We start from the raw sequence: 27,071 nt of genomic DNA on the forward strand, positions 1-27,071 counted from the left end.
CCGTGCTTTCCCAATCCACTTGGAATAAAATCCAAACTCCTAAACCTGGTTCACAGAGCCTCACATGATCCAACCCCTACCTATTTCTCAAACCTCATCTTGTACGACTCTCCCCCCTCCCTCACCAAACTCCAGCTACCAGCTTTTAAATTCCTCCACCTGCCAACATGTTCCTGCCCTGGAGCATTTGATCTGGTAGTGCACCCTCTACCTTCTGCTAAAGCTCTTCACGGGTCTGGCTCTTTGTAATTCAGATCTCAGTTTACATGTCACTTCCTCAGAGGACTTCCCTGACCATGCAATCTAAAGTTGCACAAAATCACTTTTATTAAGTCACCTTAATTACCTGCAGAGTGCTTATCATTTCTAATATTTTATTTATTCACTGCTTATTGTCTCACTGAACTGTAACATCCTTTGGAGCAGTTTTATTCTCCGTTGTACCCAAAACGCCAACAACAGTGCCTGACACATGGTAAGCGCTCAATGAAATTTTTCATTGAATTAACTACTATCTATGATAAAAATATAGCATTAGCTAGAGGAAGCATGGATGGCACTCGGCTGTGAAATCCTAAGGGCCTGAGTTTGACTTAATTTAGTCAGTAAAATGAAGGCTTAAAAGAGGTAAAAGCCCGTGGCAAGTAAGCGTTCAATATTTGTTACTTATTCCTTCTAAACATGCCCAATTAAAACCATCCTTAAGCAGAATACTGGGTTTGTTTTGCTTTAACAAAAAGCGATTTACAAAGAAACTCAAAATCTTCCCTTTCAGGAAACCAATTGTGGCACGCCCATTCTGAGTTCCAGCCCGCTGCCATTCGGTGCCAGAGAGGTGGAACCTGCAATCGCGACCCCGCCCCTTCCGCACCGGCCGGAAGTCTGCGGATCAGGAGACCCCGCCCCGGGCTCAGACCCTGCCCCTCGTCCGCGCGTAGCCCTACGTAAAGCGGGGTTTCGCGACAGCCCAGGCCCCACCCCTTTGGCCACATGTCGCGCAGGTCTTCCCGTCGGACGCCGCGCCACCTCCTCGCGCTGCTTTACGAACCCAGAGCAGCGCCGCCCCGCCTCCTGTGTCCCTCCTCGCCTCCCCGCCCCCTCCCAGTTTTGCGTCTCCTAGCCCGACGCGCTCGCTATAATCACGTGACTGCCCCATCCGGGTCTTTTGCGTTCTCTCTCCCTCTCCCAACATGGCGGCCTCAGGTGAGTGAGCGGCCGAGCGCGGCCAAGGACCGGGGTCCGAAGCGACTCACCGACCCTGATCCATTGGTTCTCTGGAGTCGGGGGATGGGCGGCACCGCTTCCCTTCGGATTTTGGGGCTGCGGCAGGCTGGCGGCTAGGCCATGTGAGGTTATCGCCTCGGGATGTTTGGGGGGAGGGGAAGGACACCTTCCCCTCCCCCTCACACCCTTTTCACCCCGTATGCGCGAGGTTGGACTTCGGAGCAATGGTGGACTCTGGCTTGACTTGGAGTGAGGAGGAGGCGCAGAAAGAGCCGCGGGAGACGTGAGGCCTTCGCATAGACGTGAAGCACTGTGTCCGCGTGAAGGCGTGGTGGAGGGAAAGAGGCGGTTGGCGCGCGGACGGGTGCACACTAGACCAGGTCTCAGAGGCGCGAGGCCTTTGCGGACGGGAGTGGGGGCAGGGAATAAAGGGGGGGCAGTTAGAACGCGAGCGCGAGTCGGTGGAGGGGCGGGGGAAGGCGGCGGTGCGCGTGCGCGGTAGAAGAGACGAGGGTAGTGGAGACGGGCGCTCCTTAAAAGCACGCGCGAGAGCCCAGATGGGAAGGTTTACGCACCTGTGTTGCTTTCTTTTTAGGTCCTTCCACTTTCAGACCTTCCCCTGTTAGAGTGTGACCCGGCCCTTATATTTTTACAGGGGTAAATGTGTTAGGTTTGGAGGTTGAAGTTACTGGAGTTAGATGGGGATGGGGAACCCGATGTGGGGCGCCCACGTGTTGGAGGAGAGAAACAGGGTGGAGACCTACATTTCTTCTAGGCTGTTTTATACAGTCAACATTTTTACTGAGTGTGAGCTATATACGTGCCAGGCACGATTCTAGGTATTGGAGATATAATGGTGAGCAAGATCTGATCCCTTGACAACTTCCATTTTGATTTTGGTCGAGTTTTGATAGCCCCAGTGGTCGAGTTGGGCTTTTTTTTTTTTGGAAGATATTTGCACAACTGCTTGGGGGTGCTTTTAGAATATTAGTGGTTGGAGTTGATTTCTTTGACTTTGGGAGAGGGAATATCACTGACATGCAAGTCTACTTGCATTTCTGATGGACTTAGTGAGCTGTGCCAACATTTCGTAGCAGTAATTTTAGTTTGGCAGATATGGTCTCTTTTCCCTGGCATGACCCTGCATTCTACAAAACATTTATTGAACAACTGTTATCTCCGGACACTCATTTCTCACCACGGATTTCTCTCCACTGTTACATAGAGATGTATGTCTTTGAGGAAATTGAGGTGCATTTGAACATAATACCTTTTATTAGTGTAGCGCTTGACGTGGACCTAGCACTTTTTTGTATGTTGTGTAATTTGATGTTCTGTGAGATAACATAGGCAGATATTGGTGTCTCCCATCTGAGGAAGATGAAATGATTCGTTCAGGTCACACTGCGTGCTGATGGCAGAGTAAGGTCGATATCTTTGAAACTTCTCACTCTTCTCTATTATCAACTTGGAACTAACAAGGTTGGCTTCCATGTCATCCTAAGTTTGGGATGCTGCCCAAGAGCTTCATCTGAACTACTTATTTGGCCTGAATTTGCCATCCTGATGGCTTAGTGTCATAATCTAGAGAAAAGCCTGTATTCCCTTTCTCAAAACTTGTGTGGAATTTTTAGAGGTGGAAGACACCATTAACAATCTGTCCTTCATTTTACAGAATTGAGTGAAATCCAGACTGATTAAACTGGATGTACTTAGTGAGGTCTTCTCCTGTTCTTCCACTTTACCTGCCTGGAAGCCCTCATCTCATTTCATTCGGTTCCATGAATCTTTAGCTTGTGTAGTATGTGTAAGTTACACTTATGCTAGTATCCAGGTGCAAGGTTGCATGTGACAGTCTGCCCTTGAGAAACTATCAAATTTCTTTCCCCACTTTGAATCCTTTCCCATTGCATTGACTTGGTTGAGTGACCAGTATTCCCACATGACTATTAATGAGTCCGTAAAGTTAGTGTATTTTCAATATACTTCTTGAGGGTGCCTGGTGTCTTGTTGAAAAAACAGATCTTACATTTTCTTAGTGAAAATACATGATAAAACTTCATAGGCCTCTTTTACTGATAAGTGAGACCCAAAAATTCTTTGCAGTAATACCAGTATCCAGTGTGACCCATTATTGAACTTCAAGAACAGGAGGTGTCCCAGAGCTGACTATTGAATCTACTCTCCTTACCTATGGGGGATCAAATGTATTTGATATGGGTTAACAGTTTTTGAGACTAGACTGCTTTGAGATTGTAAATAGTGTATCTATGCCCACACAAGGCCTTTCATTTGCATAACACTTTCCAGAATTATATGTATCATCTTGATTATTTTTTATGGGGTGAGGATAGTGTCCAATGGTTGTTTTCATACAATTCTGACCCTTATGGTGAAAAATAGTTTCAGTGGTTGCTATTATATGCTGTTCACGTATTACCTATTTTCATATCCCTTCCTGTATCATGTTTGTTATTCTGGGAGTAAGATACCCAGATTCAGAAGGCCAAGGTTAAAACTCCTTATGAAAATTCAAGTACAAATACAGAGAGAAGTACCAAGGTAAAACATATTTCTAAGTAATGTCACTTTTTAAAAAATGTATATATTTTTATACAGCTTTGAGGTATGTCACATGCCATGTATAGCTTGAGATAGGATACCCTACTACATTGTATTTGTCTCAAAACATCCTAGAATTTGTTTTCCTGATCATGGGGGAAAGAGTTAACTTAAGGATTTGGGGTTTGTTTGTTTTTTAACTGCTTGTTTGTAATTAAGTATATGTATGTACATTTATAAGTGCACACACCAAAGTCAGTTTCTTAGGTTTGTAATGGATATTGCTGTGGTCCTAATGGTAGGAAAATGCCCAAAGCAAGAAGTTATTCTTGAATTTTTATAGCTCCTCTCTTAAAGAAAAGCTGCAAGTACTTTGTGTAGTGATCTATCTGCATGATGTTGTATTGGACACTTATTTTATATATTTTATGTAAGTGATCAAATTGAGTAGTGTGGAGAGGTAAGGAAAAGACAGTGTGGCATTTTCCTCAGATTGTGTCAAGATGAAGAAGTTGGACAGAGAAGAGAGGTCCCATAACAACTGAACATAGGAGTCAAGGTGGTGGAGCTTATTGGTCCTGACTTAGACTTTATTCTCTACTCTGCTAAACAGTAGCATAGTAAAGGTTGAAGCCTCTCAACATCATGATACTGTACTGCATTGTATGAAATATCTTTTTGTGCTGGGCTCTAATCAGCAGATTAGTTCAGTTCTAGGCACTCTGGTACTTGAGTAGATTGCATTTGTACAGTATTGTTTCTTTAAGGAAATATTTGTTGATCGTTAACTAGCTTTTAATTCTGGAGACTGGCAGGATTCACTTCCCAGAAAGAAACACTTTTCCCATTAGCAGTCATTTCTCTTCTCCCCTCACCAGCCATTAATCTTACTGGATTTTTGTATTTACTTATCCTGAACGTTTCATATAAATGGAATCATATAGTGGGTGGACTTTTGTTGCTAGCTTCTTTCTCTTAGCATGTTTCAGGGTTCATCCATCCATATTGTAGGATGTATGGATACTCGTTCCTTTTTATTGACAATTCCGTTGTGTGGACATCTACAATTTATTTATCTATTCATCAGTTGGTGGGCATTTGGATTGTTTCCAGTTTTTTGCCTATTATGAATAATGCTGTGATTTTGTACGGGCTTTTATGACACTTTCTGACTTAGTCTTTTTTTTTTTTAATAAGTTTACTTATTTATTTGTTTTTGTCTGCATTGGGTCTTCGTTGCTGCACGTGGGCTTTCTCTAGTTGCGGTGAGCGGGGTCTGCTCTTCTTTGTGGTGCACGGGCTTCTCAATGCAGTGGCTTCTCTTGTTGCAGAGCACAGGCTCTAGGTGCGCAGGCTTCAGTAGTTTTGGCTCGTGAGCTCTAAAGTGCAGGCTCAGTAGTTGTGGCGCACGGGCTTAGCTGCCCCGCGGCATGTGGGATCTTCCCGGACCAGGGATCGAACCCATGTCCCCTGCACTGATTGGCAGGCGGATTCTTAACCACTGTGCCACCAGGGAAGCCCTCCTAGTCTGTAGTTGCTAACACATTCAGAAGACTTGATAACCCTGTAAAGTAAGTGGGACTTAGTCTGGCAAGATCTAAAATTAAGAAACTGAATTTTTGACAACTTATCTGAATGTTAAGAGCTATGTGAATTCTCCTTCCTAAATAAGAGATACTAGTTTAAGAAAGATGGAGAAGTAGGGCTGCATTGTACAACAAATAAGCTTTATTGATTAAAGTACTTTAAGGTGTCTTCTGTTTTGTTTAAGGAAAACAGCACTTCCACAGATTTTATCACTCCAGTGTCTGTCAGTTCGTGCTTTTATTACTAATACAATGGAGTTAACAGGACAACATTCTGAGAAAAATAAAGGAAGCATTTTTACTTGCTACAGCCTGATAGTCCTGAAGACTTGGTTGAATGTGGTCACTTTTCTGCTGATGTGCTTTATATAGGGCTAACGTTTCCTTTTGTTTGTCTACTTATTTATTGATATGAAATTACCACTTAGAGCAGTGGTGCTCAATCATGGGCAGTTTTGTCTCACCCATCCCAGAGGACATTTGGCAATGTCTGGAGACATTTTTGTCACAGTGGGGTGGAGGGGTTGCTACTGACATCTAAGTCGAGACTGGAGATGCTGTTAAATATCATACAATGGACGGGACACCCCATCGCCCCCCAACACAGAATTACCCAACCTCAAATGTCAGTGATGCAGAAATTGAGAAACAAAGAGTTAAGCTGATCAGTTGTAGTATTTATTTTTATATGTCATAACAAAGCTTGTTTTTTTAATTAAGAAGACTGTAATTGTAAGATCTTTTCTTTAACCTAGATGAGTATATAAAGACCTTCACAAGAACCTAGTACTTAGTGAATAAATTACAATTGAAATGAGACAGGCAGTTAGAGGATTTAAGAAAATTTCTGGGACATATTATTTTTTTTCCTCTTAGTCCATGTGGATTTGGTCTTAAGTAATTGGAATGTGTTTTGTTTACCAGGTGGTTGGTTTAACTTTAACCAATTCACATAAGATTTAAAGAAAACTAAGAGTTGGACCAGTTCATTCATTGTATCAAGGGATTGATACCCCTAGAGCATTAAATGATGCTTTACTTATAAAGAAGAGAACATTGTTGAAATCCTAAACATGGAATGGACCTAGATATTGAAGGAGCAAAGCACAAGGAGGATTTAGATAACATTGTTTCTCGGTTACTGAAATAAAATACAGTGGAACAAACATTTAGGTTTATTCATTTTACTTTTTAAAGGCTTGTTCCTTTAAATCTGCTTATATTGTGATTGAGTCAATGCTGCTGCTAGATTTAAAGAAACGGAAGTTAGGGATCTTGTGGAAGAATTTTAGCCTGTCTTTAATTGAAGACTGTCCATCATCCCACAGTGATTCTCAGCCAGAAGTTTTTGGAGGGGCCAGTCACAGAATCAGGGGAGAGCGAGATGTATGATTTGAAAAGACATTCTAAAACAGTGCTTTAATATTTTTCTTTGTCATGATATTTATTATTTTGAAATTTCAAATAACATTAAAGGAGAGTGTGAGACTTGTTTGTCAAGAGTCAAGGGGTAAAAGTTGAGAAACTCTGATTTAGAAAATTGATGTAAGCCAGAATCAGACCAAAGGGCGGGTTAATTCCAGACTGTGCTGTTTTGGTATTAGATTCATATATAAAACAAAGGGAAAAGGGATCCCTCAGTCAAACTCTTACTATTCTTATGTTGGACTTGACCGCATTGTATGACTGACCACCAATTCTATTTTTATTTTCTCAGTGACCAGACAGATCATGATACTACGTTAAGCCCCATGAAGCTAAAGATCTCTAGCTAGCATCATACTAGTCCCAGACACTTATTTTTAAATTGGACAACTAAAATAAGCCTATACATTATAAGCATTCTACCACAGAGGTATGCTTTATGTCTTATTCAAATTAAAATTTCCCCTAGGCCTTTGCATATGAGCTAGGAGCAATATCAGTGCTATAGGACTTAAACTTTGCATAGCTGCTTTCTTTCAAAGCATATAATAGATCCAAAATATAACCTGGTGATCATAAATTACAGTTTTGGAGCAGCGTTAGTGTTAAGTCACTTGAGAGAGACATGGAAACTTCACGTTCAAGACCATCTTTTCTCTGTATAATTACAGCCAAGTTTGTCTGGTTTGCACATTGAGACCATAATCTCAGTGTGCAAAATGAGGTCAAGTCCAACATAAGAATAATAAGAGTTTGATTGAGGTATACCTTTTCCCTTTGTTTTATATATGAATTTAATTCATATTGTGTCCAGAATGTTCATAACATTCGTAGCAAGCAGGTCTTTAGTTCCTGAAAATGGTATATTTTAAAGGAAAGGCAGGTACCAGGTGAGAGAACAATCTTCATTCAGTTAAGCAAATGTGCATCGAGTTACAGATTCTTCATCCTCTTGGATGGAAAATTTGTTGAGAATTGGAACATGGAGGAGGAACTCATCATTATAAAAGCCATGAAAATGATCTTTGTTAACAGCAGAGCTGCTTGTTTTTTGTCTTAATTATGTCGCAGCTGTTCTCGGGGGCCAGTTTTAGAACTTCAGTTAGTCCTTTCAACTCTTCTGCGTTAGCTGCTGGTGGGTGCCATCTCAGAAGTTCTGAGGGCTGGAGAGTTAAAGAGCCAAGGTCAGGCCACTAAGTGGAGCCGTTTAGAGATTCCTAAAGATTTCATAACCATGGGAAACATTTAAATTGTTGGTTCTTAGGGATTTCCTATGTTTTCCCTTTAGTATAATATCTCATCTTCATATGTGGTATTAAGGTAGGGAAGGAGATTTTTTTTTTCCTAGAGGGCAGAGAAATCAAGCTGTGTATATGAGTCTTACAATTTGAACACTTTCAAATGACAGTGAGTACATTTGCCCTGGTTGTGATAACCTGCCATAGAACTAATAACAAGCTTCTTAGGAGCTGGGGCTCCCATGGGAAGAGCCCTAGACTTGGTATCCAAAACCTTAGGTTTAATTCTAGCTCTGCCATCTAATATCACTGTAACTTTAGGATGGTCATTTAACCTCTGTGAGACTTGGTTTCCTTCTCTGTAAATTGATAGTAATGATTCCTTCCTCATGTGGTTATTTTACGAGTATCAAACAATTCTCCAAAGTGTCATACAGAATATATTATTAGGTATAGGGATTTTGTTTTATTTCTTTGTGTCCCAGGAGCAATAAATGTAGTAACCTACAAAAATCTCAAATGCTACACAAGTGAATATAGTAGGAAATAAAAGGTTGCTGCCCCCACCTCAGTTTTACTCCCAGAGTAAGTTTGAAAACCCTTCTAGACCCCTTTGCATCCGTATGCATAATGTATATTTAAACAACAGGGACTTACATAGGGGCTTCCCTGGTGGTGCGGTGGTTAAGAATCCACCTGCCAATGCAGGGGACACGGGTTCGAGCCCTGGTCCAGGAACATCCCACACGCCACAGAGCAACTAAGTCCATGCACCACAACTACTGAGCCTGTGCTCTAGAGCCTGTGCGCCCCAACTCCTGAACCCTCATGCCACAACTACTGAAGCCTGCACACCTAGGGCCTGTGCTCCACAACAAGAGAAGCCACTGCAATGAGAAGCCCGCGCACTGCAACAAAGAGTAGCCCCTGCTCGCTGCAACTAGAGAAAGCCTGCGCGCAGCAACGAAGACCCAACGCAGCCAAAAATAAATAAATAAATAAATAAATTTTTTAAAAGAAAGGGGGACTTACATAATATGTATTCTGTAACTTTTTATTTTTCACATCTCGGACTTTCTGTGCCAGTACATTGTGCTTTCTCCTTTATATCTGCATGGAATTCTTTCACAGAAATGTACCACAATCTGAACCTTTGATGGGCATTTATTGTTGCTTTCTTTATAAATACATTTAACAATAGTGCATTGTACAACTCTGTAAATACCCAAGTATTGATGAATAATCTTTCTCTGGCCCTTTTAAAATAGCAAAAAAGAAGAATAAGAAGGGGAAGACTATCTCCCTAACAGACTTCCTGGCTGAGGATGGAGGGACTGGTGGAGGAAGCACCTATGTCCCCAAACCAGTCAGCTGGGCTGATGAAACAGATGACCTAGAAGGAGATGGTAACTTTTCTTTTGTTTTCCGTCGTGTTTGGAATTTTCATTACCTTCTAGACAAAATCTGTTCCACAATAATTGTTCTCACGTGTAATTTGGAAGGAATTTAACTAATTTTGTAGAACCTATGTTTATGTATTTTGTAGAATCTTAGGTTTAGGCTCTAAGAGTTTGTGATAGGGGCTAAAGTGGTGATTCAAGAGAGCTTAGTGCTAATTCTGGCTATTGTAGTAACATGGCTTTCTCAGCGTACTATCCTTTTAAGCCTTATTTTCTTCATTTGTAAAGTAAGGACTAGATTATTTCATTTTAGGTCTGAAATTCTGTGATGTCCTCATAAAGTAATATGTAGTATTAACCTATACGGTCTTTATACTCAAGAGTCAAGGAATAATTTGTTCTAAGAGCTATTAGTATGAAGTCAGGGCGTCCCTGGGTAAACAGAACTGGTCTGAGGAAAAGGAATAGGAATAGGAATTATGGTGGGAAAATGCAGAAGAGTCATTGGGGTATCATTTGAATTTGTGCCTTCAAGGAATAGCCAGGAACAGGTAGGAGCTATAAGATCGTTGGGTATGACGTAAGTCTGATCACCCATCATTTTTCTCTAAAAGCTTTAATTGCAAACAGAAGAATACTTTTGTGACCTGTTTTTCTAACAAGAAATTTCATCTAGATCATGTTTTCCATAAGTGTTGATACCTGAAGTACAAATTCATGGGCAGTGCAGTAGGGACAGTATCTCCTAGCTCCACTAAGATTACCATCCTACTACACTACCATCTGTGTGACCTTGGGCAAGTTACAAAACCTTCCTGAAATCTTAGTTTCCTTTTCTGTAAAATGGGAAACAAACTCACATGATTATTACAAAGGTGAGTTGGGATATAATGAATATGAAGTACCTGGCACACGGTAACATTCCATAAATAGTGATTGATATTCTCTCATTTCTCTGCTGCATAAGGAATAAGTTATGATTCTGTTAACAAAAGCCTGGGCCTTGAAAGGCCTTGAAATACTTAGAAACAAAGAGGCAGTAAATAGTACTGAGTCTTTGCATTGCTATCTGATTCTGACATTTCAGAAGCATTTTGTGTGTAAAGGGTCCTTATTGCTGAACCCCCCTACCCTTTTTATCTGTTTATTTCCTGATATAGCTTATTTAATACTTGGCGCTTAGCATATGTCCTCTTATTCTACAGTGGCAGTAAGGGAAGTTTCTTCTAATTTCTTATGTCTACTTTTCTATCCTAGTTTCAACCACTTGGCATAGTAATGATGATGACGTGTATAGGGCACCTCCAATTGACCGTTCCATCCTGCCCACTGCTCCACGGGCTGCTCGGGAACCCAATATCGACCGGAGCCGTCTTCCCAAATCACCACCCTACACTGCTTTTCTAGGGAACCTGCCCTATGATGTGACAGAAGACTCCATTAAGGAATTCTTTAGAGGATTAAATGTAAGTGTAAAGGTTTTAGGCAATTAACTAGATATGGAGGGTACTGTATGGGTAGTGAATGTCTCTGAATTTCTGTGTTGAGAAAGGATCTGAGGTTATGTCTATACTTGGAAGAAACAGGTATGTAATTTAATGTTGTTTAGGCCCTTTGGCTGAGAATGTTCTCATCCAAAACCAGTTGGACAGTCTTATCAGCAAATTTAATACCTTATTGATATAGAGAGAATCTCTCAAAAATATATATCCCTTCTCTATGAAATTTAAAGGTGACATACCCAGTTAAACGTTGGAAAGTGGAAGGAAGTTTCTCTGAACTCAGCTGTTCTGTTCTTGACATTCAGGCTTATATCAAAATTACATTTTAATTTTTTATATGAATACGTTTAACCGAGCAGATGTGTAGTTTTTATTAACAGAGTCTGTTCACATATAATGGGATTCACAGGCTTGCTTAAAAAGCTTAAGGCAGGATGTTTGAAAACACTGACCTAGAAGTTTCCAGAAAGACGAAAAAGTGAGTGTGAGGTGCTAAGAATCCTTTTTCTAAACTTTGATGAAAAAATACTTAGGATTTCAAAAATGGAAGAATGAGTAATAATTTCCAATTCTATTCGGTTTTTCTCCAGAGTCTTTGCTGAAGAGAAGACATTAAAAACTAGGTTTCTTCTAAGAAACTGCTCCCCTTTCACTTTTTTGTTTTGGCTGCGTTGGGTCTTCATTGCGGCATGTGGGCTTCTCTAGTTGTGGGCCCCAGAGTGCTTGGGCTGTCTAGTTGCGGCTCGCAGGCTTAGTTGCCCCGCGGTACCTGGGATCTTAGTTTCCCAACCAGGAATCAAACCCACGTCCCCTAAATTGGAAGATGGATTCTTAACCACTGGACCACCAGGGAAGTCCCTCCCTCGTTCGCTTTTTTTTAATGAATATAGCACGTTCTTATTAGTTATGTTTTATACATATTAGTGTATATATGTCAACCCTCCTTCGCTTTTGCTATGTTGGTTGACTTCTTTACTAGATCCTGTTCTCTGCAATGGGCCATCAACTTCTGTAGCTGGCTTTTCTTGTGTGATTATTTTTGCTAACAACTTACAAATTTTACTCTCTGTTTAATTATGTAGTACATCTAGAAGCATGGCCTGTTTTGGATTCCTCTCTAGTAGCCTCTTTCTTCTGTAGAGTGTTGAATAATCTCTGGCCTGTTCAGGCTTTTCACCTTTATGCTCTAGAATTGGTCTGTAGCTACTTCCTTTTATTTTATTCCCTTTTTATTTTGTTCCTTTTCCTGCTCTCCTCATAAGTTGAGTTAAACTAGAATTTAAAAGCGACTGTGACAAAATCTATATCTCAGGAGCCCAGAATAAAGTATCAAATCAGTGATGCAAAAGATAGCTTGAATATATGCAAAATATTGGAGAAATGAAGAAATAAGTAAAAAGAGTAAGAAAACAGACATAAAAAGTGAAAAGTACAATTCAGTGGTTTACCATCTCAGAATTCGGCAGAAGGGGTAAGTATGGTGAGGGTTTACAATCCAGTGTTTGATTCAGCCAAGCTATTAATAATGAAGACAGTAAGTAATGTTTCTCAGGTAAGTCAGCTTGCCAAAAAATATACTGCCCAGAAAATTTTTTGGCAAAAACTGAGTCAAATTTCTGAGAGACAAAAATTGGAAATAAACTAATTGTGGAACACAGGCAGTTCCTCTTAATTGAAAAACAACTAAAAACTAGAAATGTAGAATGAAGCAGAAGTCAGGGGTACAAGGAATACACTGAACTCCTTAGTTTTTTAAAGGTTAAATTCATATTGTTCAAATTGAAAAGGTTTAACAGGGTATACGATGAAGTCTCTCTTGTATCCCTCTGTACCGGTTTTCCTCCTGGAGACAGCCAGGTTCTTGGGTATTCTTCCGAGAAATCCACTGCATACACAATGGTAAAAAAAAAAAAAAGAAGATGATGATAAATGAACAAGAGCATTGAATTAGGAAATATTTTTTGTTTCTTTCCTCCTTAGATCAGTGCAGTGCGTTTACCACGTGAACCCAGCAATCCTGAGAGGTTGAAAGGTTTTGGTTATGCTGAGTTTGAGGACCTGGATTCCTTGTTCACTGCCCTGAGCCTCAATGAAGAGGTAAATAAACTAAGGGTGGGAGGTGAGGGCTGGGAGCTAACAGCTCTTGTGTTTATCAAACTGATAGTTTTTAGGCCAGGTCAATAGCTGTTTCGAAGGTTCCCATAGTACCTACAAAGAAAAGCCTGGATTATTTATCAATATACCGGTTAACATTCAACATCTAGCACGTCACACCTCCCTTCTGCAAGTTCAGCAGGGCCTAGTAATTCAGGAATGTGTTTAGGTGGGAAATTGTGAAGAAATCCACCACGAAGTCCTTAATAAAATCTCACGTTAGTTTACGCACAGCTTTGCCTCAGCTCTGTGGCTTTGCTTTTTCAAAATAATATGACCGGATCAAGGCAAATAGAAAAATCATGTTATTTTAGTATTTAAAGACGTTACCTCATTTTCAGGGAAGTAATTTTTTATTTTTAAGAGGGCTCTTCTGGGAATCTGTTACAGGAGAATGACAGTGAACATTCAGTCCTGCTTTGTAACATTGCCCAGAGATATTTTTTAATCCAGACACTAGAGGTTCTGTGGGGAGAGGAGATTTAGCTGTTGTTAATACATGAGGGGGGATGGAGATTAAATCTAATTGAAATACAGTTATTTAAGTGATTGGTGCCAGGTAGGGATTCCTAGGCTAGCCAGAGCAGGATATTGAAACATTTAGTTACTTGTTAGTGATGGAAGTTTCTAATCCAAGAACTGCTTTTTTATCTCTAGTGAGTGACTTTAGAAATCAAACTGATTATATATCGAAAGAAAAAAAGGCTGGTTTTTTTCTCTTTTAATTCCAGAAACATCTCATTGTTCGTTGAGAAGGTGATTTCCAATGCCATTTGTGCCATAATTCTATGGTCCATGTCTGCCATTGGACGTGATTGAAAGCAACTCCTCTTAAAATATTTTTCCTATCTCATAACTTGAGTACCACCATGATAATCTGAAGCAGATGTCAAATAGGAATAAAATTCATGTATTTAGTTAAATATATGAAAAGCAAAAGTTGTTTGAAAGTTTTTCTTCTCAGGTCATTTTAGGTTTTAGTAACATTACTAACTTTTACCTCTCAGTCTGAATAAGAAAAAGAATACCATACAATTGTTATTATCTGAAGTTTGCTGAATTGACTGTTAAATAGTGTTGTCATGGTCCAGACTTGGGAGTTAGTTTGTATTTAGAGATATCATCATAGTGGTATTTAATATAATTCCAGGTGTTCTTAACTAAATTTCATTGTTATCCTTCTTCAACTGTAGATTCTACTATGAAAAGAGAAAAATATCATCAGTAGAAATAATTGGGTTCAAAGTATATAAATAGTGATGTGGGAAAGGGAAATCAGAGGGTATCCTGGAGGAACTGATTTATCGTAAGGTAATACTGAGTGAAAGAACTTGAGATGATAAACAGACCATGCTTTATGCAACTTTGCTGGTGCATAGTAGAGACTCTACAAATGTTTGAATGCATAATTGCCCTGGACCCAAATAATACCTTTTATTTAGCTAGTTGTCTAGAAATGTTTTTAATTTATTACATGTGACAAATTGCCTGTGATAGTTAAAAAGTTAAATCTATTCTGTGAGGTTTGACTTTATAAAAATAGTAAGACAATTGACCTGACATTCATTTAAGCCCAACTTAAATGTTAATTCTAAGGGGTTATTTTATATTCAAGTCTTTATAAAGGATTCTTTAGCCAACAAATTGTAGTGTTGGCTAGATTACAGTGTTCTTCCTTTATCTTCCTTCCCCCAGTGCTTCTGCTATGCCCAGACGTTCAAGGTCACTCATGGGATTTGTGCATAATGGGGCAAAAGGTTGGTTAATATGGTCCTATGCTCTCAGTCTCTAGGTAACAGGAGAATTCGAGTGGACGTTGCTGATCAAGCACAGGATAAAGGTAGGAAAGATGATTGAATGTTTTGTTTTGTCACGGTCCTGGGAAGACAAAGCAGAGGTGCCCTTCCCCAGAAACTTGTAGTAGAGGCAGATAGTGGGGGCCACCTTAACCTTGAGCAGTAGTTCTTGACTGAGGATGGTTTTGCTTCACAGGGCATATTTGTCAATTTTGGGAGACATTTGGGTTGTCACAACTGTGGGGAGGGCTCCTAACGTCTAATAGCATCCAGGGACTATACTATAATGCGTGTGACAGCCGCCCCAACAAAGAATTGTCCAGCCCAAAATGTTGGTAGTGTTGAGACTGAGAAACCCTGATTGACCTAGATGAACGTTAAATATATACTAAATAGATTACGTACTTAGCAGCACACTGGACACAAGAGGAGCCTGATTCATGTATATTTCAGGGGGTTCCTGGCCTATCTTTAAAAAATTTTAAGATGCCTATCCAGAAGATGAGACAGGTAAGCATTAAACCAGTAGGAATAAATGTGAGGAAGGGAGTCACTTGGTTGAGTTGGAGAGTACACTTACGGGGCCTGGGGCGACTTCGTGATGACGCTGTGGGGTAAGCAAGAAGTGCAGTATGTGGGGGCAGGAGGGGGCCTCTGTGCATATGAGAAATAGCTGGCAAAAGTTTTTGTGAGCTAACCTGTGTTTTTTCATTTTATATATCTGTAGACAGGGATGATCGTTCTTTTGGCCGCGATAGAAATCGGGATTCTGACAAAACAGATACAGACTGGAGGGCCCGTCCTGCTACAGACAGCTTTGATGACTACCCACCTAGAAGAGGTGATGATAGCTTTGGAGACAGTAAGTTCATTTTTATCTAGTTAGTTTCTTGTGTATTCTGGGGGGTTGTTTTGTAATAGGACAAATGTGTTAATGTAGATGATCACCATAGCAGATAAAGAGGAGGGTAGCAGTAGATGCAGAAAAAAAATTTAAGATGCCTTTTAAAATAGCAGAAAATTCATTACCTTCAAAAATACTAAATGTCTACCACGTGCCAGATACTTTTGTAAGCTCAGGATACAGCAGTGAACAAAACAGACAAAAATACTGTCTTTGTTGGACATTATTTAAACCAAGCGAGAGAAACAATATGCAAATAAAATGTAATTTAGAGAAGGGGAGTAGAGAATGTCATGGGGTAGGAGCTGGGATAAACTTTTACACACACCACCTAAATCCAATAAAAGCTTTTGTAAAACGTTTGTGGAGAAAATGCTACAACTTTATTGAAATACATGAAGAAAGACTCAACACTGTCATTTCTTTTTTTAATGGAAAGGACCTTCTGTTGAGTAAAGAAATGACTAAGTGGGCTTCCCTGGTGGCGCAGTGGTTGAGAGTCCGCCTGCCGATGCAGGGAACACGGGTTTGTACCCTGGTCCGGGAAGATCCCACGTACCGCGGAGCGGCTGGGCCCATAAGCCACGGCCGCTGAGCCTGCGCTTCCGGATCCTGTTCTCCGCAACGGGAGAGGCCACAACAGTGAGAGGCCGGCGTAACGCAAAAAAAAAAAAAAAAGAAATGACTAAGTAGTGGTTTGTCTATATAATAGAATATTTGATAGCATAACATACATGTGATGACAAGGATAAAATTCAAGACCTGTTTTGTTTGGCCGCGCCAAGCCTCTTGTGGAGTCTTAGTGTCGTCCCCCTGTCCGTCTGCATCCCCCCTGCCCTGGTCCGGGGATCAAACCCTTGCCCCTGCACTGGAAGCGCGGAGTCTTAACCTCTGGACCACCAGGGAAGTCCCTTAATTTTTAAAATTTAAACTACCTGCGGATGAATGTTCACGTAGACAAAGTGATGTCCTTTGCAAAATGAAACCATTGTTTTAAAAGGAAGCTGTCATAAAACTAAGATACTTCTTAGGGCTACTCACAATTAAACTCAAAATGTCTTTTAAGTTTTTTTTGTTTTGTTTTTTAATTGGTTCATGTTTAGACATTGAGGGTTTTTTTTTTCCATATAAAAATCTGGGTTTCTGACATGTCACCTGAAGCTAAATAGCATGCAACGATTTTAATATTATAAACAACAATCCAAAGAACCTTCTTATATGTATATCTGTATAAAGTGTCCAGTTACTTGCTCAGGTTAAATTCCTAGAGGTTAAATTGCTGGCCCAGAGGGTATACATGTTTTTTAAATCTTTTAGTATATAGTTCCGAAACAACTTTCAAGGCCTTTGAACTATTTTTAACTCAGCAGAGTAGGAATTGACTTATTGTGCTAAACTTTGCCACTACAAGATGTATCATTTATTTTAACCTTTCCATTTGGGCAGTAGAAAACAATGTCCCGTTTTAGTTTCTGTTACTTAAGCAGTAACAGGTAATTAACCAGTTGTCATATGTTACATATATTTTTCTTATTTTGTTTGCCTCTCAGATTTGTGGTATGTGTATTGTTTTTCTGTGCTAAACTTTTTGTTTGCCGGGCCACGTGGCTTGCGGCATCTTACTTCCCCTATCAGGGATGGAACCCAGGCCCCCTGCAGTGGAAGCACGAAGTCCTAACCACTGGACCACCAGGAAATTCCCTCCATGCTAAACTTTTTAAGTAGTCTTTGGTTCTTTGGTATCAGGCATGAAAGATTCCAACTATATTTTTTTCTGGTGCTTTGTGCTTACATTTTTAGTATTCACATCTTTAATCCTGGAAGTTCATTATGGGATACAGAGTAGTCCCCGCACCCCCTCATCTGTGGGGATACATTCCAAGAACCCTCCTGGATGCCTGAAACCTCAGATATTACTGAACCCTATGTTTTATGCTATGTTTTTTCCTATACATAACAGTATACTGTAATAAAAGTTACATGAATCTGATCTCTCTCTCTCAAAATATCTTACTGTCCTATACTGTACAGCGTGGATATGCTGGACAAAGGGATGATTCACATCCCGGGCAGGTTGGAGGGAGACGGCACGAGATTTCATCATGCTACTCAGAACAGCACGCAATTTAAAACTTAACGAATTGTGTATTTCTGGAATTTTTCATTTAAAATTTTTGGACTGGTTGACCACAGGTAACTGAAATGTCAAAAAGTGAAACCACACATAAGGCAGTACTACTGTATAGAGATTTTTCTCTCCCCTAACTCCCTCCTAAATTGTTAGCCCAGCAACATTTATTGAATTAGTGGAGAACTTTTTAAAATAAATACCAAGGAAACTTTAATTCAATACAAATTCTTCTACCTTGGATATAATGCGATTTTTTTTTTTAAATAAAAACAGACACAGCAGTGAATATGAAATCATGAAAACAAACTGACCTAATGGGCTATGTTTGTTCTTATCAGTATGTGTCAAAGAAAAAGGAATGACGATACCTGTCTCTTTGCTCTCTAGAGTATCGAGATCGTTACGATTCAGACCGATATCGTGATGGGTATCGGGACAGTTACCGTGATGGCCCACGCCGGGACATGGATCGATACGGGGGCCGAGATCGCTATGATGACCGAGGCAGCAGAGACTATGATAGAGGTCGTTGTAAAACACAATTAAGTTAAATTGCTTTCTTTTAAGAACTCCTTTCTTGCCTTCTCCCTTCCAGTGTGATGATCACAATTTGGGATATGTTTACAGGCTACGATTCCAGGATAGGCAGTGGCAGAAGAGCATTTGGTAGTGGGTACCGTAGGGATGATGACTACAGAGGAGGCGGGGACCGCTATGAAGACAGATACGAAAGACGAGATGACCGGTCATGGAGCTCCAGAGACGATTACTCTCGGGATGATTATAGGCGAGATGATAGAGGTAATCATTTGCTTTTGCTTACTTAATGGGGCATTACCGCTAGAGGAACTGGTTGGGAATTTTTCAGTTATGTTTCAGATCCCTTAAGTGGGCACAGATAGAACCTACACATAGTAAAGGTTGCATTGGAACATAATGGAAAGAGCATCAGATAAAAATGGACATAATGGAAATAAAGTCTAGTTCTAACCTGTTTTAGCATATAGATTTTTTCAGTTAAAATTTAATTGGGGCTTCCCTGGTGGCTCAGTGGTTGAGAGTCTGCCTGCCGATGCAGGGGACACGGGTTCGTGCCCCGATCTGGGAGGATCCCACATGCCACGGAGCGGCTAGGCCCGTGAGCCATGGCCGTTGAGCCTGTGCGTCCAGAGCCTGTGCTCTGCAACGGGAGAGGCCACAGCAGTGAGAGGCCCGCGTACCAAAAAAAAAAAAAAAAAATTTATATTGTATAAACAAAGGAAAAAACATTTGCCAGACATTCTTATAGTATGATCTCACTTAAAATAGGCTGTTTTAGCCCCATTTTTCAAGTGAAGGAATGAGACTCAAACATGGTCTCATAGCCAGTAATTGGTTGGCACTGTGGGTTAAAAACCAGGTGTTGCTTATTTCAATGCCATTGATACCAAGTAGTTGATACTCATTAATTAATGGTGAGATGTCAGTGTACCTATTCTAAAATTATGCCCCTGATATTGTATCATTTATATAAAACATACAGTGTGTTACAACTCTGACCTCTCAAAAATTATTATAAATGGCCACCATTTGTTGTTCTGACTTGAGTGATGTCATTTTATGTATGTATGTATGTATGTATGTATGTATTGGTTGCAACGGGTGTTCGTTGCTGTGCACGGGCTTTCTCTAGTTGCGTCGAGCGGGGGTTACTCTTCCTTGCGGTGCGTGGGTGTCTCATTGCAGTGGCTTTTTTTTTTTTTTTAATTTATTTTTGGCTGTGTTGGGTCTTGGTTGCTGCACACGGGATTTCTCCAGTTGTGGCAAGCGGGGGCTATTCTTCATTGCGGTGCGCGGGCGTCTCATTGTGGCTTCTCTTGTTGCGGAGCACGGGCTCTAGGAGCACAGGCTTCAGTAGTTGCGGTGCACAGGCTCAGTAGTTGTGGCACACGGGCTTAGTTGCTCTGTGGCATGTGGGATCTTCCTGGACCAGGGCTCAAACCCGTGTCCTCTTCATTGGCAGGTGGATTCTTAACCACTGTGCCACCAGGGAAGTCCCTAAAATTTATTCTTAAAAGCATTGATGATATCTGTTTCCTCTATTTCCATGCAAGAAACCTGGAAATAATAGCTAACATTTATTGAGCGTTTATGCTGCACCAACAATGAGCTGAGTGCTCATACAGGTATTATTTAAGTATTCTATGTGGTAGATGTACAGTTATCGTCTTCCCTTTACTTGTGAGAAAAGTCGAGGCTCAGATGTAGTCTTCATTGACTACTGACCTTTGCCTCTCATGCCATTTCTTGCCTCCCCCAATGGCTGTACACCTGATTTCCAGCCCCCCTTCCCCCCGATGATCAAACCCCCAACTCCTTCTAAGATCTGCCCCCCTTGTCCTCAGGGTCACTGCCACTACCTCTGTTCAGACTTCATTGCTATGCCCACGTTACTAACATTTCCCTGCCTCACTCCATTTTCACGTTGGCCCAAGTAGTCTTTCTGAAACGATATCTAATTAGGTTATTCTCCTCCTTCTAAAACTGTATCTTGTCTCTTCATGGCCTGAAAGATATCCCTTTGTACCTCTGACGTACAAGGGCCTTCACTGCTGTACCTCTTCAGTGTTGTCTCCATCCCTTCCACAAAAATTGCCCAACCATCATATTCCGGACGTTAGCATGGTATCTGAAATATAGGTGTTCTAGTTATTTGTTGAGTAGGTAAACGAAATTACCAAAGGAAGAAGGAGATATTGTGTACCATAGTGGGAGGAGCAGTGGAGTTGCTTCAATAACGTGGATTTCATTCTTCGGTCCACCAGGTGTTAGCTGTGTGACTACAATGAGTGCCTCTTTCTGACCCCAGTTGTACCTTATTCACATAGGTAATGGGCTCTTCGCAGGGTTATACAGATGAAAAATGTATCTCGGAAGTTATATAAACTACCAACTTAAAACCCTTGTAGAAAATTTAAATCTTGTTAAACAATACCCTCTTTGTTTGCAGTTGCATAGATATGTAGTAAAAGACCAAAGACGCATAAGAACGATAGATACCAAATTCAGCATACTAGTTATGAGAAGACAGCGCAGCACTAAGCATGTTATCGGGAGGCTTCAGTGGTTTTTGTGGTGTCAGGTGGTTGATGTACACAGGCTTTCTTTATATCTTTTATGTATTTTGTGTCTGAAATACTTAGAATAAACACTGATTTTGAGAAATACAATATCCTTGAAGCACTCAGGTTTATCTTGAAATATTCTGACAACTTGGATCCAGGAAGAAGTCAGACTCCCTTACAGTTTATATTCTAATGTTCGGTGTTGCATGCTTTGCCCTATGAATCACCATCAAATTTATATTCTACCCAGAGATAAGAATATAAGAACTAGAGCCTCCGCATCATACTGTTACAAGTTTGTCTTAACCTACTGAAGCAATCCATCTTCCAGACCACATTTTTTAACAAGATACTTTTCATCCAATATCTTATAGTCAAAAAATTTCCCCCAGATAATAGTAATCATGATAAATGCTTAATTTACCGTTGAAATTTTTACTATTTTTAGTCTTTCCCTCAGTCTGGTACTGCATCATGGATGTGGTAGTGGAAAGATTAATTGGACTTGGCTCTTTGGGCCACCCATTTTTAAATGATCTCCCTTTTTACCTTTGCTGGATTGGCTAGGCCACTCACTAATCTGAATCCCAAAAAGCATTTCGTTAAGAGGTATGTCTGGAAATCTGGCTTTCAGCCATCGGCTTCTGATGATTTTCAAAAACTATTACTTAGACTTTCATTTAACTTAGGTCCCCCCCAAAGACCCAAACTGAACCTAAAGCCTCGGAGTACTCCTAAGGAAGATGATTCCTCTGCTAGCACATCCCAGTCCAGTCGAGCAGCCTCTATCTTTGGAGGGGCAAAGCCTGTTGACACAGCTGCTAGAGAACGAGAAGTAGAAGAGCGGCTACAGAAGGAACAGGAGAAACTGCAGCGTCAGCTGGATGAGCCAAAACTAGAACGACGGCCTCGGGAGAGGTGAGGTTGTCTTGTATTACGGATTTCACATCCATGAATCCAGTGATTCTTTTTTTTTTTAATCCTGAGTCTTTATTTTAACATTTATTTATTTTATTTATTTGACTGTGCCGGGTCTTAGTTGCAGCACACAAATTCTTATTCGTGGCATATGGGATCGAATTCCCTGACCAGGGATGGAACCTGGGCCCCCTGCATTGGGAGTGCAGAGTCTTAGCCACTGGACCACCAGGGGAGTCCCCAATCCAGTGATTCTTAATGGGGGGCTTACATCCCCACGGGGCACTTGGAAAATTCCTGTGGGTGTTACTGGTTGTCACTTACTAGCATTAGTGTGTGTGGGGTGGGGCTGCTAGGTGGTCTGCAGCGTGTGGGAAAGTTTCTTTACCCGATGAAGAGTTGTTGTTTATCCCTCATGATTTTCGAAAGGCCTCCTGGGCCCTGGTGGTACTTTAATACAAGAGTCTGCAAATTGTGGCCTGTACCTGTTTTTATAAATAAAGTTTATCTGGCCCTTTAAGAAAAAATTTGCCAAACCCTGCTTTATTGTGTAGAGTAAAACTCCACCATAGTGAGGTGAATGGATTTACCTCTTTTCAAGTTATTAGGGATGGAGTAGACAAAATGTTTTCACTGATACTAAGTGTAGGCTGTAAATTATTTTCCAGTTATTTTTATTTGTGTGTATGTTGGTTATATTATCTGTTATTTCAGGATAGTGTAAAGGAGTGTTTATTATTAAAAAGATGGCATGACATCCAATAGGGTAGACACCTCCTATAATACGCTGAAAAGCTAGGCCTGGTTTTGAGCAATTTGCGGAATTGTGTTACCACTAAGGGAGGGCAGAGTCGTAGATTATGTAGGTTATGTAAAAGCAGAAATCCTCTTTGGATTTCTTTCGGTTACCAGCAGCATATATGGATCTTTCTGTAAAAGTGAAGTGGCGTAAAGGAAACTTTGGAAAAGCAGGGGATACCTGTATTTAGAACCAAAGAATGCTAATGTCTGCTGCTTTCAAACGGTTTGCGCAAAAGAGACAGGTGCATGCACCCACACGTAAATAAAGCCAGCACGATAAAATATTAATAAGCGATAGTTCCTGAGGGGTCGGCATGGGTCCAAGGTGGCCTTCACTGAGCTGGACATGATGTATTTTGTCAAATCTCTTTTATACAGACACCCAAGCTGGCGAAGTGAAGAAACTCAGGAACGATCGAGGACAGGAAGTGAGTCATCACAAACGGGGACCTCATCCACATCTGGCAGAAGTAAGTCAGACCAGGGTGGGTATCTTATTATTGCCCTTTTCCATAACCTATCCATAACCAAATTATGCAGAGATTTTGGAGTATTAGCATAGATTGATCTGACTTTCACATCTGCTTTGAAAAGTCTGAGAAATGTGCACCAGAAGAGACTTCCGTTATGGGTGTATGTGCACTTGTGCATTGAGCCTCTATGTGGAAGTTGATCAGTGGTCCCTCGAGTTTACAATTTCATTGTAGGTCCCCTTCACACACATATGTGTATCCTTCTTCAAGTACCAACGTTCTAACATGGAGAATACAGAAAGATGATAATCCTAAAATAAAGAATTCTCATTCCTAGGAGAGGTCAGATAGCTATCCTTGGAGTGTCATTATTTTTCCTATTTCTCTTGCATCAGTAAAACATTTTTGCCAGAGGACATTTGGAAACCAGTTTGGGGATAATTGTATCTATTGGGAATCAAATTCAGCAGGTCTGTATTTAAGAATAATGATGGAGGGGCTTCCCTGGTGGCGCAGTGGTTGAGAGTCCGCCTGCCGATGCAGGAGACACGGGTTTGTGCCCCGGTCCGGGAAGATCCCACATGCCGCGGAGCAGCTAGGCCCGTGAGCCATGGCCGCTGAGCCTGCGCATCCAGAGCCTGTGCTCCGCAACGGGAGAGGCCACAACAGTGAGAGGCCCGCGTACCGCAAAAAAAAAAAAAAAAAAAAAGAATAACGATGAAAAGCAGTAAACTCGGATGTGGACCGTTTGCCACTCTTGAGGTCTTAATAGATTGTTGTCCAATAAGCCCTTTTCTCCTGATGCTTTGACCTTCCCATTCTGACTTCACAGATGCACGAAGGAGAGAGAGTGAGAAGTCTCTAGAAAATGAAACACCCAATAAAGAGGAAGACTGTCAGTCTCCAACTTCTAAGCCTCCCAAACCTGAACAGCCTCTAAAGGTAATGCCAGCCCCTCCACCAAAGGAGAATGCTTGGGTGAAGCGAAGTTGTAACCCTCCTGCTCGATCTCAGAGCTCAGACACAGAGCAGCAGTCCCCTACAAGGTGAGTCAGCTTGGAAACATAGCAGTTGGTTGGCTATAGACTCTTCAGTGCTGTGCTATCATGGTGGAAGGTGCCCTGTGGGGTACTGGCCTTATGGCATCTGATAAGTTCTGCCATCTTTGCTGTCATAGTTCAAATTCTGTGGTGTGCCGGTGGTTCAGTTTTCTGGAGTTTTGATAGCTGGTTAACATCACTTTGGTGACTCAATCTGCACTCACTATAAATCGGAACCCGCCAATGCCACATTCTGGCAGTACAGCCTTGGGGGTCACATCACTTCCCTAAGTTTTAGGATTCTCATTTGTAAAGTAGAGGGATAAGATTAACCTAGCATGACTATAATAATTCTAAAGGACATGACATTTGGTCAAGTTCACATAATTGCTTTCATTGTTGCTTTCCCGTATTTTAATGTTTCACAGCATTAAGTATGTATTTTTGGTTCTCTGTAAAACTTCACTTGAAGTAGAAGTTTCTCATCTGTTCCTTCCCTAAGATAGCTGATGGATGTGATTACATGTTTTCCTTCTAGTGGTGGAGGGAAAGTAGTTCCAGCTCAACCATCTGAGGAAGGACCAGTAAGGAAAGGTAAGGCCAAGAGGGGAATAGGTTATTCGCCCAGATAGAGGCCTAGATAAAAAAGTCCCCATAGAGGAGTCACAAAATACTGAATATCATTGTATTTTGCACCCATTTTTTTGTGTTAAAGGTTCTTTGATTGTCTGCCTTTTCTTTCCAGTAGAGGGCAGGAGCGGCCTCTTTGGAGAAAACATAGAGCCCTGCCCTTTCCCGGTAGAACATTTCTTTGAAAGGGAAAAAAAAAGAATCGGAAGGAAATTGACATGCTCAGTCCAGATTAGAAATGTTGCCATCTGCAAGGCCAAGGTCACTACACAGCATCATAGTCCTTATTTCCACTTTGCTTTTTATGATGGCATAACCCCACGGTGGAATTTTTTAGTGGATCTTGTTTGCGGTGTGTGTGTGTGTCTGTGTCTGATAATAGAAGGGAAGAAGGGCTTAGGAAGGAAATCTGGATTGGGGGTAGTTTTCATTTCCCTCAGTACATATGGGCACACTTCTCTTCAGCTTAAGGGAAACCTGGGAGAGGAAGAGTGTCTATTTTACTGACTTCCATTTATTTTTGTGTCTCCACTCAAGCAGATGAAAATAAAGTAGATGGGGTGAGTGCCCCAAAAGGCCAAAGTGGAAATTCCAGCCGTGGTCCAGGAGATGGAGGGAACAAAGACCTCTGGAAGGAGTCAGATAGGTATGTGTGTTCCCTCCTCATTTGTAATCTTTGATATGATGCTAGATACCTGTGTCTTTGTATGAGAAAGTTCTTGGTTCTCCAAGCCTTGCCAGATCTCCCACTGTGAACCCATTGAAGTCAACCAATATAGTCAGTTACAATTCTGAGAATCTAGATTACAAAGTGTCTAGATAGCCAGAACTGTTGATTGGAGGTGCCTATTCAGTACGTCAGAACTGCTTGTGAGTATCGGGAGAGTCCTCTCCTAAAGTTGTTCATGTCTCTGCAGGAAAGATGGCAAAAAGGATCAAGACTCCAGATCTGCACCTGAGCCAAAGAAAGCTGAAGATCCAGCCTCTGTGAGTGTCAAAGACTTGCCCTCAACTTCTTGTAGCTTACTTTTGCCATTGAAATCCTGTACATTTGGGGCTGCAAACAGAGTGGTTGGAAATAGGCATTGCTGCTTGTTCTTATCGATCGTGTCTATTACAGAAGTTCAGTTCTGCAAGCAAGTATGCTGCTCTTGCCGTTGATGGTGAAGATGAAAATGAGGGAGAAGATTACACCGAATAGACCTCTGCATTCTGTGCTTTCTCCTAGTCTCTCACCACCCGGGAACATTCGACAGCAAATCAAACCTCTATCCAGACAAGATAAAATAAAACTCACCATCTCCTGGATACCTTTCTTAACTTTTTTTTTTTAAAAAAAAAAGAAACAAAATGAAATTCTTTTGCATGCTGCTGCAGCCTTTAAAATATTGAACTAACTGGAGACTCACCAATGTAGCCAGAGAGAGGCGTACAGCTTTTAATGCTGTAAGTTTAAAGTTGTGGTGCATTTTTATGACACGTGCAGTTGCCTGTGTGATTAGTGCCTAGGGGCCTCCGTTTAGCAAGATGGCAGTGATAGTGATGCAGTGTCTGGAATCTAGTTGGGCAGTAGGCAGGTATAAGGAAGAGTGTGAGGTTTCTACCTTTAATTCTTATCCCGTTGTGGCATACATGAATTAGCAAACAGTATCTGAATAAACTCTCCATTCTTGGCAAGGTAGGTTTAGTCTCTGATGTTGTTTTAGTCTCCAGGAGGCTGCCAGCCCCACCTCTTATTTAATTCTGAGTTACTGGGGCCAGCCTAAGGGGGAGTTCCTTCATTTGTGCCCCCCAGGGGGGTAGGTGGGAGTGAGTCTACAGGCCACTGAAGAATAGGACTGTTTGGTGACCAAAGTAAATGGGGAAATCGTGATTTGAAAAGAAGCTTGGGGATTTGATGAATTATTTTGCACCAGTAACAGGGAAAATGGTATGACCTCCAGTAAACACATAATCGTTTACCTCCTGGAGCAGGAAGCACTTAGGGGTTGTGGGAATTCCCAGGTCTTTTATGTGTCCTGGTTTCACCCTTTCTTAAACCCTGTCCCTTCTGAAAGTTCAAATATATCCACATTCTGTTGAAATCTTGGAGCTTTAAAAATTTAGACTCTTGTCATCATCTTATGTTCATCTTTCCTGTTAACCTTCCTACAGGCAGCTTCTGCTTAAGTCACATACTTGAC

General features: G+C 41.1%; 1 protein-coding gene across 4 annotated transcripts; it reads left to right on the forward strand.

The window, feature by feature from the left end:
- The first annotated feature begins 1,131 nt into the window (after positions 1–1,131).
- EIF4B (eukaryotic translation initiation factor 4B) lies at positions 1,132–26,196 on the forward strand. Of its 4 annotated transcripts, none has more exons than XM_060024826.1 (15): positions 1,132–1,203; positions 9,304–9,441; positions 10,693–10,901; positions 12,918–13,034; positions 14,877–14,931; positions 15,615–15,749; positions 18,310–18,447; positions 18,550–18,723; positions 21,716–21,944; positions 23,124–23,230; positions 24,051–24,264; positions 24,797–24,852; positions 25,426–25,534; positions 25,806–25,875; positions 26,009–26,196. In XM_060024826.1, exons 1-15 carry the CDS (start codon positions 1,191–1,193, stop codon positions 26,087–26,089), a joined length of 1,845 nt encoding a protein of 614 aa, XP_059880809.1. In that variant the 5' UTR covers positions 1,132–1,190; the 3' UTR covers positions 26,090–26,196. The 4 variants fall into 4 exon arrangements, with proteins under 4 accessions (XP_059880809.1, XP_059880810.1, XP_059880811.1 ...); XM_060024827.1 differs by having other exon boundaries at positions 25,429–25,534; XM_060024828.1 differs by having other exon boundaries at positions 23,124–23,215.
- The last annotated feature ends 875 nt before the right edge of the window (positions 26,197–27,071 follow it).

Source organism: Delphinus delphis, chromosome 11 (genome assembly GCF_949987515.2).
Source record: "Delphinus delphis chromosome 11, mDelDel1.2, whole genome shotgun sequence".
Lineage (NCBI taxonomy): Eukaryota > Metazoa > Chordata > Mammalia > Artiodactyla > Delphinidae > Delphinus > Delphinus delphis.